The 15,607-nt window shown below is 37.9% G+C and overlaps 1 protein-coding gene across 2 annotated transcripts; it reads left to right on the top strand.

Annotated features, from left to right (window-relative positions):
* Window positions 1-436: 436 nt before the first annotated feature.
* On the top strand, window positions 437-15,103 carry LOC113546580 (NXPE family member 3). 2 transcript variants are annotated; one of them, XM_034304202.2, is made up of 6 exons: window positions 437-746; window positions 6,546-6,709; window positions 8,479-9,248; window positions 10,019-10,089; window positions 12,624-12,821; window positions 12,971-15,103. In XM_034304202.2, the coding sequence occupies exons 2-6, from the start codon at window positions 6,620-6,622 to the stop codon at window positions 13,522-13,524; spliced, it is 1,683 nt and encodes a 560-aa protein (XP_034160093.2). In that variant the 5' UTR covers window positions 437-746; window positions 6,546-6,619; the 3' UTR covers window positions 13,525-15,103. The 2 variants fall into 2 exon arrangements, with proteins under 2 accessions (XP_034160093.2, XP_026802337.3); XM_026946536.3 differs by having other exon boundaries at window positions 438-746; window positions 8,521-9,248; window positions 12,971-15,100.
* The last annotated feature ends 504 nt before the right edge of the window (window positions 15,104-15,607 follow it).

Raw genomic sequence — 15,607 nt, 5'->3', positions numbered from 1 at the left:
CAAAGACTTTGGAAATGCCTGCGCGATTGAATTCCTAAATGAAACATTTGGATAGTGCATAAGATTAAAGTGTTTCCTTAGAAAAAGATTGGAGAGCCTCACAATTATGAAGACTGAGCCTTGAACTAGAAGCTGTGGCGCTGATGCTAACTTGCTAAACACTTGGCAGCCAAGCCAGTGTGTATCTATGGTCAGCACACCAGGAACATTAGCTTACCGGCTACCTGCTGGAATTCCGCAAATAAATATACAAATGTATAACGTCTAAATGCACTACCAAACCGTAACAAACGTACACATACAGCATACATACAAATAACCGTTCAATTTATTTCAGCTCAATTTCACGTCCCGTAGCCACTTAAGAAGTCTAGTTACACTTTTCCCTCGAACAAGGTCAGGCATGTTAAATTCACGCGACTTCCTCAAACAAAATGACGTCACTTCCTGGACAAGGAAGGCGGTAGGTCTACTCAGGTGGGCTGAGGGAGTAGGTCTGCCGCCAGACACTATTTTTTTTTTCTTTTGTGGTATCGTTAGCCTTCAAACTACCGATGATAGGGCGAAAGTTTCTATATGCCACTTAGGAGTTCATTACCTTAACTGTTTAATTTTCATTATATATGCATATTGTATAAAGTGTATATATACAGTATACTACTACTCATTTGTACTGAATAGGGCAACGTTTTCAATTTACTCACAAGCTGCTTCCACAAACTGGTTTTACCAGGTTGACTGATACGGTAAGTTGTTTATTTCCCTGTTTCATCTTATATTTCATCAAAGACAAACTGCTGACCAGACTGGTGTATTAAGTTACCTGCTTGTTGGTTTAAGATAAGCCAACAGATTGAACATATAGAATAAGAATACCATAAACAAGTAAAATATAGACTATACATGAGTGGGGAAAGGGGCACCTGGCTAGCTCAGTCACTCTTAATCTCAGGGTTGTGGGTTTGAGCCCCCCATTGGGTGCCAAACCCAGCCACTGGGGTTGCCTGAGCTAGTGCACTCTCAGTGCCATAAAACAGGAGGGTCGCGTCAGGAAGGGCACCCAGCATAAAACCTGTGCCAAATTGGATCAAGTGGTAATGATTGGCTATTGTCGCTGTGATTGATAGGAGAGAGAAGGACACCCCTCCCTTCTAGACATCACGGCCAATTTTGCTCTCTTGGGGTCAGGAAATGTTGAGATTTGCATTAGTTCTTCTTATGTATATATTTATACACACTCAGGAGCATAAGTATGATGCAGACATTTTTGCGAATTTATGGGATTTTCATGACTACCAAATTGCTTGTGTAAATACTCGTACAGACAATTTAATCAGTTTGTGTCCAGCTTAATAAATGTGGCCCACTGTGTGGTTTCGAAGCCTTTTTTGGTTGAATTGAAAGACGCCATCTTTGAATCGTCAAAACTGGAGTCACAGCATGCGCAGTAGATACGGCCAATCGGACAGTGGGTCCGCCTCTCACCTGCCCATATTGGTAGTGGACACTCCCCTGCTTCATACCTGTAGTGTGCACTCTGAGAGATAATGCCTGAATAGTTAAACTGAAGTGCTTCAATACAAAAGCCACTCCTACTGCTGAATGCAGATGAGTTAAAACACTTCAGAAATTGTTTGTTAGGATTCACTTGGTTTATAATTAATCATGCAAGGTTTCTTTTTGCCCCAGCACTTTTCAAAAAAATGCTCTTGTTATTAGGACCCAAGCACCAAGGGTGGTGTGAAGCGCCCTATTGTTTCTATTATTATTATTATTATTATTATTATTATTAGGGGGGCAAGCACTGAAGGTGCATAGGTACCCTATTGTTATTGTACCTTTTCTTATTATTATTCTTCTGCTTCCTCTTCTTCCAGCTAGGGTGTCTATGGCAGCACTCAGAACTGTCTGGTAAAAAGTTGTGAAATTTGGCACACTGATTAGGGTCTAAGGAACATTCTGACCAAAGTGCTGGGCCAAGTGCTGCCAATGCTCTAGTGCCAAAATCGGGTCAAAGTTGGGCCTAATTTGGATATACGTATATGGTCATCGCTTTTGAACCGCATGTCCAAAATGTAAAAGCTGTGTTCAATGCAACCTATGACATCAATGTCACCCTAATTAGATTTTCCTCCACCTTGGATTTTGTGGCTACTCCTCCTACAAATTTTGTCCAATCATCACCAAATTTGACACACGCCATCTTCAGAGTAAGCCCCACAAAAATTTTCAAAAACATTTTGATACCCTAAACGGTTTGCCTGTAATGGGCCAACGAATCTAACAGCAAAGCCCCCAAACAGGAAGTGCGCACTGACACAAATCTTGGTAGGCATCTTCAGGACCATGCCCTGAGTGCCATGTTTGCTACTCCTCCTCCACATTTTGTCCAATCTTCACCAAATTCTCTCACATCATCTTGAAACCTAATACCTTAGATGTTTTTAAATTGCAAGAAGAAAAAGATTTTCAGGTCAGAGCAGTAGCAATCATGACCACAGGTCACAGCAGTAGTGGCAGCTGCTGCAGCAATGCCACCCTACTGCCCATTTGTTCATCTAGAACCTTCTCTGGTCAGAGAATTCCACCACTGTCTGTGGTCAAAACGTACACACCATGAGTGAAACTACAAATTGCGCTTGAATCCCTTTGCTAAAGTTATGGCTCTGCTTTCCTGTGATTGCTTAGGCAACAATGTGAACGTGCGGCTCACCGAGTCTGGGTGCTTGGCCCCCGAAAAAAACATTGCTGCTTGCAGCTTTAATAACAATAATAATAATAATAATAATAATAATATATTATTATTATTATTATTATTGTTGTTGTTGTTGTTGTTATTACTATTATTATTATTGTTTGTTGTAGTAGTAGTAGTAGTAGTGGTTAAGCCATTGGACTTCTGATCGGAAGGGCGTGAGTTCAAATCCCAGCACTGCTAAGCTGGCACCGCTGGGCCCTTGTGCAAGGCCCTTAACCCACAAACGCTCAGTTGTATAAATGAGATAAATGTAAGTAGCTCTGGATAAGGGCATCTGCCAAATGGCAAAAATGTAAATTATTATTATTATTATTATTATTATTATTATTATTATTATTATTGTTCATCCTGTTCATACCAAATTTGGTCAGCATGATGTTAGGATATCCCTGATGCTAACTGGAGAAGGAATTATTGATATCTTAATCAATGTTGCCATGGCGAGGCAATCAATTAACATATTAGCCTGCACAAACAGGAAGTGAGGCATAATTCCATTGTATATCATGCAGGGTGACCCAAAGTTCAGATTTATGTACAGTGATGGAGCACTGTCACATACACATGCTAATAGTGAGGCCCCATTGCTTGATAGTGCCCCTTGTTTGACATATTCTTCAGCATGAGCATCTAGTTTCCCCTACATGCACAAAATCTGGCCAGCATATGAGTCTTCTGAAGAAAAATGAATTTCACAATGACATCCTGAACTCTACCCAACAGGAAGTCAGCCGTTTTGAATTTTGTGCATTTTGACGGGTTCCAACGTTTTAAATACTCCTCCCAGGGGATTCTTTAGATTCAAACCAAATTTGGTCAGCATGATATCAAGATGTCCACAATGCTAAATTGCGAAGGATGTGTGGAATATTTCCACCATACGTCATGCTATGTCTTGCAAATTCACATTTACGTTCAATGATGGGGCGTCAAAATGCAAGTAGTGATTTATCGTTACAGCGCCAGTGACTAGCAACAGGAAGTGAGGCTTATACTCCAAACATTTTAGCACTCCTCCTATGGGGTTTAACATATTTAAAACTAATTTAGTCAACATGATGTCAATATATCCATGATGATAACTTGTGAAAGAATTTTTGATATCTTAAATGGTATTGCATTGGTTAGGGTATCATTTATTGTTACATCATATGATCAGGAAGTGTGGCATAATCCCAAAGTACATCATGCAATATGGCTTAAACTTCACAAGAATTTTGAATGAAGGGAAATAGCTACATACACATAGCAATATTAATGCTTTTTCATAGCACCACCTTCCTAAAGGGTGCATCAGATTCAAATAAAGTTTGGTCAGCAAGCTGTCACAATATCTGTGATACTTAAACTGTGTTGCCATGGTGAAAGTTTCAATTAATATGTCATTTAATCAGGGAATGTGGCATAATTCCAAATGATAGCATTGAATGAATAATAAACATCACAGATATATTATGTCATAGGTCACAATCAGGTACACATGCATATAGTAAGTAATTGTCATAGTGCCCCAATTGGCAACAGAACGTGAGACTAATAAACAAACCCTTTTAATACTTCTCTTACAGTGTGGATAAGAATCATAGCACATATAGTCAGAATGATGTCAATATATCCATGATATTAAGTTGGGAAGGAAATGTTGAAATCTGGAACAGCATTGTAATGGAGAGGAGATCAATTAACACGTCATGCAGTGCAAACTGTCACCTAAAGGATATGCTTATGTTAATTGCATGTAAGGGTGGAAACATACCCTACGTATCTATGTAACAAAGTCTGTCCAAAACTTTGCTAACACACATTCCTGTTGTATATACTCAATGTGTGTTTTGCCTTAGTGTGGTTAAAATGCTCAGTACTCAAGAGGGTGATAAAGAGTCTTTTTGAAATGTTTTATAGAAACATTACTGAATCATGAAAGTTGCAGTTGGTAATACAGTGCTTTATAAAATCAAAGAGCTAACCAAGTATTTCCAAGCATAGCCTTAGCCATCGTACAATAGTGAGTAGCGTTAGCAGCAAGCTAGCTAGCGGACAATAACGAGTAGCGTTATCAACAAGCTAGCCAGCTAATGTTGGTTATAACTCCAATGCTACTCTATAAACCGATAGTAGAGAATGGGTGCTTTACAGTGTGAGCGGCCATGTTGATTTGACGTCAGTCCGTAAACAGGGAAGTAAGTGGTAGTTGAGGAGACTGCCTCAAGTTCACAAGTTGAAATTTCATGTAGAGTGGGTGTTTTTAGTAGATTTTACCGGTTGTCAGTGGGAAATTACATGTTGTAACTTCACCTTGAACGCAGCATAAGTTCTGCCCCACCTCATTTGTTTCTACTCTATCCGTTGCACTCTATCTGTTTATGACCTAGTCAAAGTGAAATTTATTATAAATTTGCATGCAGGCTGTAGCTGAATAGGATGGCAGGCTGTGATCTCTTCTTTTTGCAGAAAAAAGTTAAGGAACTAGTTTATGACCTAGTGATCACACTGGTTGTGCACTTATTATCTCTTGTTGTCTCACAATTCAGTTATAATAAATTTAAATCAGCTTTACAGAAATCTGTATGTAGATTTATATATAGATCATTAATGAGCAATGCAGCGGTGACAGTGGCAATGAAAAGCTGCCTGATACTAAATGAGGAAGACACTGTGAGAGATACCAGACTTAAATAGGAACCCATCCTCTCCTGGGTGACATGACATAGTGGGATTGAAATAGAGGGGGCTGATGAATTCAAAACATTGCAGGCAGTCAGTCAGAACTGGGTGCGATGACCCTTAGTTGAAGAGAATCACCAGGCAGTTTAGAAAATTCTTTCAGTGGGTTTACTGAATGTAACTTCCTTGGGCATACACATGTGGTTCTGAAACAATTAACACACAAAATTAAACTTGGTGATACATTCGCATACGTATTTTGCAAACATACAAGCCCAATAAATAATACATACATACATGCCCAATGATAATACTCTTTTGTCTAAACTCAACAAAGGAATAACGGTATTAATAAAGCATTTCTAGGACAATGCTGAGTGGTTATTCTCTAGCATGTGAATACCGCTTATCTGAACGTCAGCAGATGTGAACCTTTGGCAAATAGCTGATCGTCGCAAAATGATACAATTGTCTTCAACATTTGTATCACTTTGGATTGCATAAAAAACAAAATAGTGTGGAATAATCTTAAGGCACTCATAAAAATTCTATATATGAATGCTAATAAAAGTTGAATTTCGCTAGATTAATACTATGACGTTATAGATTAAGCAGCCAATCTTTATTAAGAACAGAAATACCCCACACAATACCGCAAAGGTAAACTCAGTGCCACAGTGCATCTGCTCAACACTCACGTTTCATTTCAGACTCAGGCAAGTGAGGCTGCGGTAACATTGAGCACTCTGATTGGTCAGAACTATCATAACAGCCAAGAACACCCGGGCCTTTTGAACAGGGATTGTCATTATTCTGCCACAGTTTTAGGTACAATTGTACAGTATGCAGCTGAGGTCATCCACTGAAAAATGGCTGAGTGGTTCTTGTTGTCTGATTTCAAACTGCTTCCTGCATGAACATTCCAGAGAACATTAGGAACTCCTGTTTTTTTTTTTTTTTTTTTTTTTTTTAAACTTTCAGGTGGACTCAAATTGAAATAATGACTAATAATAATAATAATAATAATTATTATTATTATTATTATTATTATAATCAGTCATAGAAACAGTCATAAAGGCACAGCAGTGTTCATGTGTGTTTCATGTTATTTTCTCTCTGTCAGTTTCTTCAAGCTGTCCTTAGTGAGATTTGCTGATGGCTAACAGGCACTGTGTGTTGTGATCGTGGCACCCGGTAATGGATGGACACATACCCAGATTGGTGCTTATCTTTATTCTGTTGGTAATATCAGGATTTTTACTGTTTATTCTCAACATATTTATGGAGGTGAGTACAGCTTGTTCAGAGCCAAAGCCGATGTGTTTTGTTGCAAATGTATTCAGTAGCAACCGAGTTATTTCCTCTGAAAGGAGTTTCCAGTGAATGTTTACAGTAATGCATTCTAGATGTAGTCTAAATGCATTACTTCAACATTTCTCATAGCGACCTGAACATTTTTGTTTTTAAAACTATGGGCCATATTCATAGTTCAGATATCATGAAACTGATTTTTAGTTGATAAAATAATGCACAACACTTACTTAATGTGAGCTATAAGCATAGTAGATGAGTGATCGGTCAGCTTATCCATCAAACCGCAGGCATGTTTTCTTTACATGAGAGTGCAACAGTTAAAAAAAAATTACATAATTTTAGAAATTCAACAAAACAAAATAGCAGCTTCCACACACATTACGATTTCACGACACTGATTTAGTATCTTGTGGTTTAGTGTCTTCATTAGGTTGTACACACAATGTTAGCTGTCTGTGCACAATATAAAAATAAATCAATAAAATGAAAAATAATAGGATATGCTGGATCAAATGCTGTTTATAAGCTGTTGAAAAAATATTGTTAAAATTAATATTGATTGATATGATGATTACAACTACAATTACTAATTTTTTATATAATTGCAAAAATATTTGTGCATCTCATTTCATTTATTTGTGGATCTTACTTTATATTTGTGGAACCTGTGTAATGTATTTGCAAGTTAGTTCCAGTCCACTAATGTGAGTGGGTGAGCGGCATTCCAAGAATATTTAGTATAGTTTATTTAGTATTTGGTATATTAGTATATAGTATATTTGTATTTAGTATATTAATATATAGGAGTTCATTCTTATCATTCGCAATAACATTGTGCAACAGCTCACCTGTGTGTGACAGATGATAACACTTTCACATTACACTACTACTAGAAAGCTATCATTTAGAAAGCTGTCATTATATTCTACATTCTCAAGGTTCTTCATATTCATCATTATTCACTACCAGTTTTCACAAGTGTACTTATGTAAATACTGATGTAAATCTGGTTAAATCTACAACTGTGTTCCATATCTGCACTACTACATTTAATTTAACTTATTTTATTTTATATTTTATATTTTGTGTGTGTACGTGTTGTATCTTGCTACTGACCATGCTGCTGTAACACAAGAATTTCCCTCATGGGATCAATAAAGTATATCTATCTATCTATCTATCTATAGTATTTAGTATAGTTTAGGGTATTTAGTATAACCACACTGGGACGTTTCACCACTTGTACAACCAGTGATACCTGTGTGTTATACTAAATATCAGCACTCTTGGAACACCTCTTGACCAATCAAATTAGTGAACTGGAACTAACTGTTGTATAAATTGTATTATAGAATAAATTCAAAATTGTAATCGCTGTGGTATAAGCAGAATTATACACTTCAGGCCATGCTGTTATACGAAAATAATCCACTTCAGGGTGGTAGGACTTTGCGCCAGATCATATCACATCACCCTGGCCCTACATATTGCATTTTAATGACCAAGATACCAAAGTTATTTAGCCATGTAATCTGCAATAAATGGGGAGTTTACAGATTCTTAATGTTAGTGTCATATTAAACCATATTAAATATAAATGCCCAGATGAAGGTTCATCATTATCAGGGGCACTATCTTGTGTTTAAAAATAATTTATGTAAAGTTATTTATTAATAAGTTGGAGCCTACAAGATCTCGGATTTGTGACTGCTGTTTTGATTGTTTTGATTAACTGATTGTAGGATATAAATGATCAGCTAATGTTCACCTTCTACAAAATACAGAGCAGCATCCACTCATCCTTTAAACCTCCTGAAATCTTGTGGCCGCTGGAGGTAAACCACACTTACTGTGCACACTTTGGCCAGGAGCCCACGGCAGAAGAGGCCAAAGAAGAGAGAGATCTGCTCAATTCCATTGCATGGCCAGGTCCCTTGGTGCAAGGCCTGCCTGTGGAGCTCAGCAGTGACCCTGCCAAGAGCTACTTTGTGATTCAGGGCTTGTCAAAACAAAACAAAGGTGGTCAGCTTCTGGTCAATGTCCACGTGCAGAACTTCTTGGGCCTGCCTAAGGATCATGGTGGAGATTTCCTGATAGCCCGGCTGCATTCACCCGAGCTGGGTGCCGGTGTTGCAGGGAAGGTGCACGACTATAATGATGGCACCTATACAGTGTTGTTCCCACTGCTGTGGACTGGTGAAGCATGGGTGGAAATCACCATGGTGCACCCAAGTGAGGCAGTGGTGGTACTTAAGAGATTGCAGGAGGAGCAACCCGACAGAGTGTTTTTTAAGAGTCTGTTCCAATCTGGTGCTTTCTCAGAGACCACCGTGTGCAACCTGTGTCTGCCACTCAACGAGAAACCACTCTGCAACTACACTGACCCTTTAACTGGAGAGCCCTGGTACTGCTACAAGCCTGAAATGCTAGGCTGTGACACACGAATAAATCATTATAAAGGGGGCTACAAGAAGAACCTCATTACGGAATATGAAGCACAGTTCTTCCAGAGGTGAGATGGCAGCTGGAGTCTATTTGGACAAATCTTTTAAGATAGCTTCTTCATACATGTGTGTGTGTGTGTGTGTGTGTGAGTACATCCAAATTGGGAGAATGGTGTAGGAATTTCAGCATTTTTATATGTGGTCTCCCACTATTTAAGGGTCCAAAAGTATTTGGACAAACTAACATAATCATAAATTAAATTGTTATTTTTTTTATACTTGGATACAAATACACTTTAATGACTCTTTCAGGAATTCATAAAAAGGATTTCCATGCTTTGTTTGAAAAAATAAAATAAAAAAGTCTTCCAGTTGCTTCAATTTCTCTGCCCTCTCATCCTCTCCATGATCCTCTCCATGATTTGTTTCACAATGTCTCATGATATTAAATTCCTTAGTTACTGCAACAGTCAGTACGCATTTGCTATGGCTGTTGATGAAAAAGTATTCTTTCCAGCTCTTTTGAAATCACTCCTTCTCACTGTTAACTTCGCGCTTTTTGTCTGTAGCCATGACTAAATAGCCTTCAGTAAATTGATTTGTAGGTGTAGTCAGACAAACAAGGCTCTTAGGATTCAGCTAACTGTGCTAATACAGTCTGCTGCAACTGTCAGTTGAAAAGAAAAATTGCAACATGTTGTCCATCTGGCCACTTATCATACTTTCATACAAGAGAGATAAATTAATGCTATGAAACAAAAAACAAGATCAAATTCTTCAGTAGCTACTAAACAGTGTTTTGGGAACAGTTATGCAGTTTCTACATTTTTTTTTTCAGTGATGTAAATATCAAAATTCCTATACCTGCATCAGCAATGGATAAAGTGACTGTATTACCTGCAGAAAGAGGTATGTTTTTTTAAAATTAAATTTCAAGTTCATTCAGCATTGTTTTAAAATTCAGCCTCACACTGTACCTTAGAAAATTCCTTTTTTAAGTAGAAATATAAGTATGAAATCAAAAGTTATTTGTGAATACATTGAAAATATAGGCTGCAGCCTAGTGAATAGTTATTAAATGTATTAAAGCCTGTGTAAAAACTTTTAACCTGGTTCACTAAAATGCTGTAATTACTTCATTTGTGTGTTTACTGTGAGAATATTTAAAAATCTGTTGATGCATTTTCCTTTATACTACAAAGAGTACTACAAAACCCAGGCCCTTGTTTATCATCATTGTAGTAGAAAAGATTCTTAATTATTTCTTATACATAAAAGTCTTGTATGCACAATGGGCCATATTTTGAGTTAAGTTATTTTTGCACAGTGAGGAGTTAATACTGAAATTCACACATTGATAGATGTGCATACTGGTTGGAGTTTATTGAAGAAACAGGTGTGTTTCACTTACACATAATTCTGACTTTAAACCTACTAATTACATTTTTTGTTGTGAGATATCAGCTTGAGTAAGAAGCAGTGTTCCATTTTCTGATGTAGCCACACTATGTCATGCTGAAATTAGTTTTTAGCTGTAAAAACACTAAAAAAAAAAAAAATCATAGAATGCCATTTGATGCCAGTATTAAATACATAAATATGACTAATAATATCTTCCTTTTAAAGGCCACAAAAAGTTTTTTTTTTTTCCAGACAAAGGCGATCAGAGGACACATTGCTTATCGCATTGGATCAAATATTTTATGGATAGAATTTTGAACCTTTTAAATAAAATAGCCTAAATGCTGTTCACACATTACAATTTCATGATCATGATTTAGTATCCCGTGACTACATAAAGATGTTCACATAATTAACTCTCAGCACAGGTTGTATTTATTTATTCACTCATCTTGTGTAGATACTTTGTCCTGGTCAGAGCTGTGGTGAATCTGGAGCCTATCCCGAGAACACTGGGTCCAAGGCAGGAATAAACCCTGAATTGTATGCCAGTCCATTGCAGAGCACAGTGGACACATACAGTCTCCTCTAAAAGTATTGAAATGGCAAGGCTAATTGTTTTGTTTTTGCTATACACTGAAGACTACAGATTAGAATTTCAGCTTTAATTTCCTGATATTTACATCTAGATCTGTTAAACAACTTAGAACAAAGCACTTTTGGTGTCAGACCACCCAATTTTAAGGTGAGCAAAAGTATAGGAACAGATAGACTTAAAGTAAATAACACTTAATATCTGGTTGCATATCTCTTGCTTGACATCACCAAACTGTTGCATTCTTCTTTTGTGATGCTTTTCCAGTCTTGTACCGCAGCTTAAACCTTAAACCAGCTTAAACCAGTCTAAAACCTTCCACTTTTTCCCCTGATGGAGTAGACACTCAGAGCTATTAATTGTTTAAACAATCAATCTAACAGGGCACACCTGGGCAACATGAAACACCTGTAAGTCACATGTACCAATATTTTTGCTCACTCTAATATTGGGTGGTCTGCCACCAAAGGTGCCATGTTCTAAGTTGTCTAGATGTAAACATCAAGAAATGAAAGCTGAAATTCTTCTCTATTGTCTCGTTTTCCTCTTTTGATCGCAAACCCAAATGTCTTCAGTGCATAGCAAAAACAAAAGAATTGGCCTTGCTGTTCCAATACTTTCAGAGGGGACTGTATTTTCACACATGCATTTGCATTCCTAATTTCAAGACAACAGTCCACCTACCAGAAGAAGGAGGAAACAAGATATACTGTAGGACACCCACTTGAATGCTAGGAGAACATGTGAAACTCCACACAGACATGAACCTGACCTCAGGATTGTACCAGGGATCCCATTCTGGAGCTTTGAGGCATCAACTCTACCTGTCCCACTGTGCACAATATAAAAAAAATTAAATTATATACACAAGATGAGCAGGATCAACTATATTTTATAAGTTGCAGCCATATACTGGCTCATATTCAAAGTTCTTTGAATGCTTGCCATCTTCTTGAGCCTTGGACACCTCTACTCAAGAAAAATCTGGTTAACCTCAGAGTCATGAACTACACACATGTGATTTGCATAATCTGAATGGCCCACACAGAATATCAGATTAAGTGCCTTAATTTGCCAACTCCCAATAAAGCCCAATCAGTTGAAATACATCAAATGTGCATATAAATATCATACATATAATTGTAAGCTTTGATCTGCAATCTTGATCTGCATTTCACCACTTATTTAAATAGAGACACACACAATATTAACCATATATGGTATGTAGGCATTGCTTCAAATGGTACTTAAAAAGGACTCCAACATTATGGGCTAACCCTGACCGTAAACACAAATCTAAACAAACACATTTTGATCAATCCCTCACATCATTTTTAAAAAGTTGATACACAGATTTTTGCATATACACTAATGAGCAACAAATGAGCAACAAACTCAAACAGTATATTATGTTGTGATGAACAATGTTAATTTTTCTCCCTCAAAGGACAAACCAAAGTAAAAAATCATTACATTTCTACTGGCTACTACTTTCATGGTACCTGGAGGCCTTTGAATGGTGCAGTCATCCGGCGGTTTAATCACTCTTCAGCCATAACACATTGTCTTAGAGGGAAGGCTGTCTACATGTTTGGAGATTCCACCATGCGGCAATGGTTTGAGTACCTCACTAGCTCTCTTCCAAGTAAGAGCAAGTCATTAGCCTATTGATGATCTCTTTTTGAGCAACCTTTCTCACTTATTTTGTGCACTACTTTTAATTTTACTTTTAACACTAATTTGTTCATGTTTTATCCATTTTCTCACATGATGCCCATTTTCTGTCTTCTGCAGACCTCAAACTGTTAACCCTTTACAGTTCTAACAAAACAGGGCCATTCATGGCTCTGGACAGCAGGAACGATATTTTGATGAGCTACCGCTGCCATGGGCCGCCCATCCGCTTCAGCTCTGTGCTTTCCTCTGAGCTGCGCTATGTAGCTAATGAGCTAGACAAGATCCAGGGTGGGCCGGACACAGTCGTTCTTGTGAGTGTGTGGTCTCACTTTAGCACCTTCCCTGTTGAAATATATATACGGCGCCTACGGCACATCCGCAGGGCCGTGGTGCGGCTGCTGAACCGTGAGCCAGCTACATTGGTGGTGATCCGCACTGCCAACCTGCAGCAGCTTGACCCAGAGAGCAGCCTGTTCAACAGCGACTGGTTCTCTCTGCAGAGGGATGCTGTGCTGCGTGCCATGTTCAGAGGACTCCGTGTGCAGCTGCTAGATGCCTGGGAGATGACGCTGGCCCACCACCTCCCACATGACATACACCCACCTCATGCCATTATCAAAAACATGATTGATGTGATCCTCTCCCATATTTGTCCAGTTAGGAAAATATAGAAGTATGAAAAAAATCTTGTGAAACTAATGTCAATAAATGAATGTTTCATCTACTTTTGAAAGTATTTTGGAGAATAAATACTTGTAACATTATACAGTTTAAGTTAAAACAAGTAATTTAAGCAAATGTTTGAAATTTGTTCCTGTGTTTAATAAGACTGTGTGATCTGAATTTATTCATTTCTGACTAATGAATTTGCATTTGTAGAAAATAATGCGTACTGTTTTTTGGAATAGAGCGGTTTCTATTGATGCACCAGAATATGTTACGGGCTTCCTACTGACTTAGCATCTTCCTGGTTTATCAGCACCAAGCTTCCTACAACTCATTAGGGTAGTAATGCAAATGTGCAAGATTTGATGGGTAAATTTAATTGTTGCTTGGACAAAGATTCTCATTTTTATACCCTTTAATGTGGAGAAAATTGATTATTTTGGACGCATTCTCCTTCTCTCTCTCTTTCTCTCTCTCTCTCTCTCTTTCCCTCAAAGACATAAAAACAGAGAAGATTTTAAGACTGAGGACTGTGGAGATAGAATGCATTTATTTAGTTTTTTTGGTCACTTTCCTTAATTTTTTTAAATTGTCAGAAAAACATAAAAAAAGATTGTAACAATAAAATGCCTGCAAAATATGGTGATTTTACCATAGTCACAAACTTACAGACAACAGTTATCACAGCACATTAAAAGGTGTAATGCAACCATGTTAAGTATTCAAACTCTAAGTTCAGCGTATTACTGTACCTTGAGTATAAAGCACCCTAACTTTGAAGGATGCCCAACTGTTGCCTGGAACCTCTGTGGACTTGTAGGAAGGCCATAAACACATGCCGTTTTTCACCCAGGTCTCAGACAAATTGAGATTTGTGTGCTAAACTATAAAAACTAGGTGAGCAAGAGCACTTAGCAGTTCAAATAATTGTAGATAAAGATACAAATCTCTAAATGGTTTGGCCCCTACTTATCTCTGTGAGTTATTGACTGAGTATCAACCCACTAGATCCCTTCGGTCTTCCAACCAGGATCTGTTGTCTACCCCTAAGTCGAGGCTTAAGTGTAGGGGAGATCATGCTTTCTGTATTGCTGCCCCCAGTCTCTGGAACGCCTTGCCACTATCCATTAGACAAGCTTCTTCTCTTAATATTTTTAAGTCCAGGCTAAAGACATTTTTATTTTCTAAAGCGTATGGCTGATGGGATATTTGTATGATTTTATAACTTTTCTGTTTGTTTGTTGTGTGTTTTTCTGTTTTTGATGACTTGCTGGAAAGCACATTGGTCAATGGAAGTTGTAATTAATTGTGCTATATAAATAAATTGTCATTGACACTGTCATCAAGAGACTAAAATTCTGCGTGGCTTTCTCTCAGGGGCAGGCTTGCAAAAGGTATCTCGGTGCTACTCCTGCAGTACCTTGCTTCTGCAGGTGCCATCACTTTCATTCTTTTGGAAAAAAATATGACTGAGCGGCTCAGTCTGAGCCACTACTTGTAGTTTACAGAGAGCACCACCAGTATACATACACACACACACACACACACACACACAGTGGATTTAAAAAATTTAAAAAGTCTACACACCCCTTTTAAAATGGCAAGTTTTTGTGATTAAACCAAGATAAATCATGTCAGAATTTTTTCCACCCTCAATGTGAAATTACAACTTATAAAAATTAAGTGAAAAAATTAAGAGTGCGTGTGTGTGGGCACCCAAACATAATTCATAATTATGACACCCAAACACACTCATAATTGCCCACCATTCCAAAATCAAGGGCATTAACAGAGAGTTAACACAGAGTCCCATTTTGCTGCTATAACAGCCTCCACTCTTCTGGGAAGGCTTTGCACTTGATTTTGGAGCAGGGCTGTGGAGATTTGTGCTCATTCAGCCATACGAGCATTAGTAAGGTCAGGCACTGATGTCCAGTGAGGAGGTCTTGTGCGCAGTCAGCTTTCCAATTCATCTCAAAGGTGTACAGTGGGGTTGAGGTTATGCTTTTTCAGTAATCAGTGATGAGAAACGAGAAAAGGAGGAGGAGCACTGGCACAGAGAAAGAGATAACTGTAAACCAAAATACA

The sequence above is a fragment of the Pangasianodon hypophthalmus genome, chromosome 5 (assembly GCF_027358585.1).
Source record: "Pangasianodon hypophthalmus isolate fPanHyp1 chromosome 5, fPanHyp1.pri, whole genome shotgun sequence".
Lineage (NCBI taxonomy): Eukaryota > Metazoa > Chordata > Actinopteri > Siluriformes > Pangasiidae > Pangasianodon > Pangasianodon hypophthalmus.
This window is presented reverse-complemented; position numbering and strand designations above follow the sequence as displayed.

Coding starts and splice junctions, on each gene's coding strand:
- LOC113546580 (XM_034304202.2), top strand. CDS start 6,620: ATGGATGGACACATACCCAGATTGGTGCTTATCTTTATTCTGTTGGTA. Junction 9,249..10,018: donor GAAGCACAGTTCTTCCAGAG/GTGAGATGGCAG, acceptor TTTTTTTTTCAG/TGATGTAAATATCAAAATTC. Junction 12,822..12,970: donor CCTCACTAGCTCTCTTCCAA/GTAAGAGCAAGT, acceptor TGTCTTCTGCAG/ACCTCAAACTGTTAACCCTT.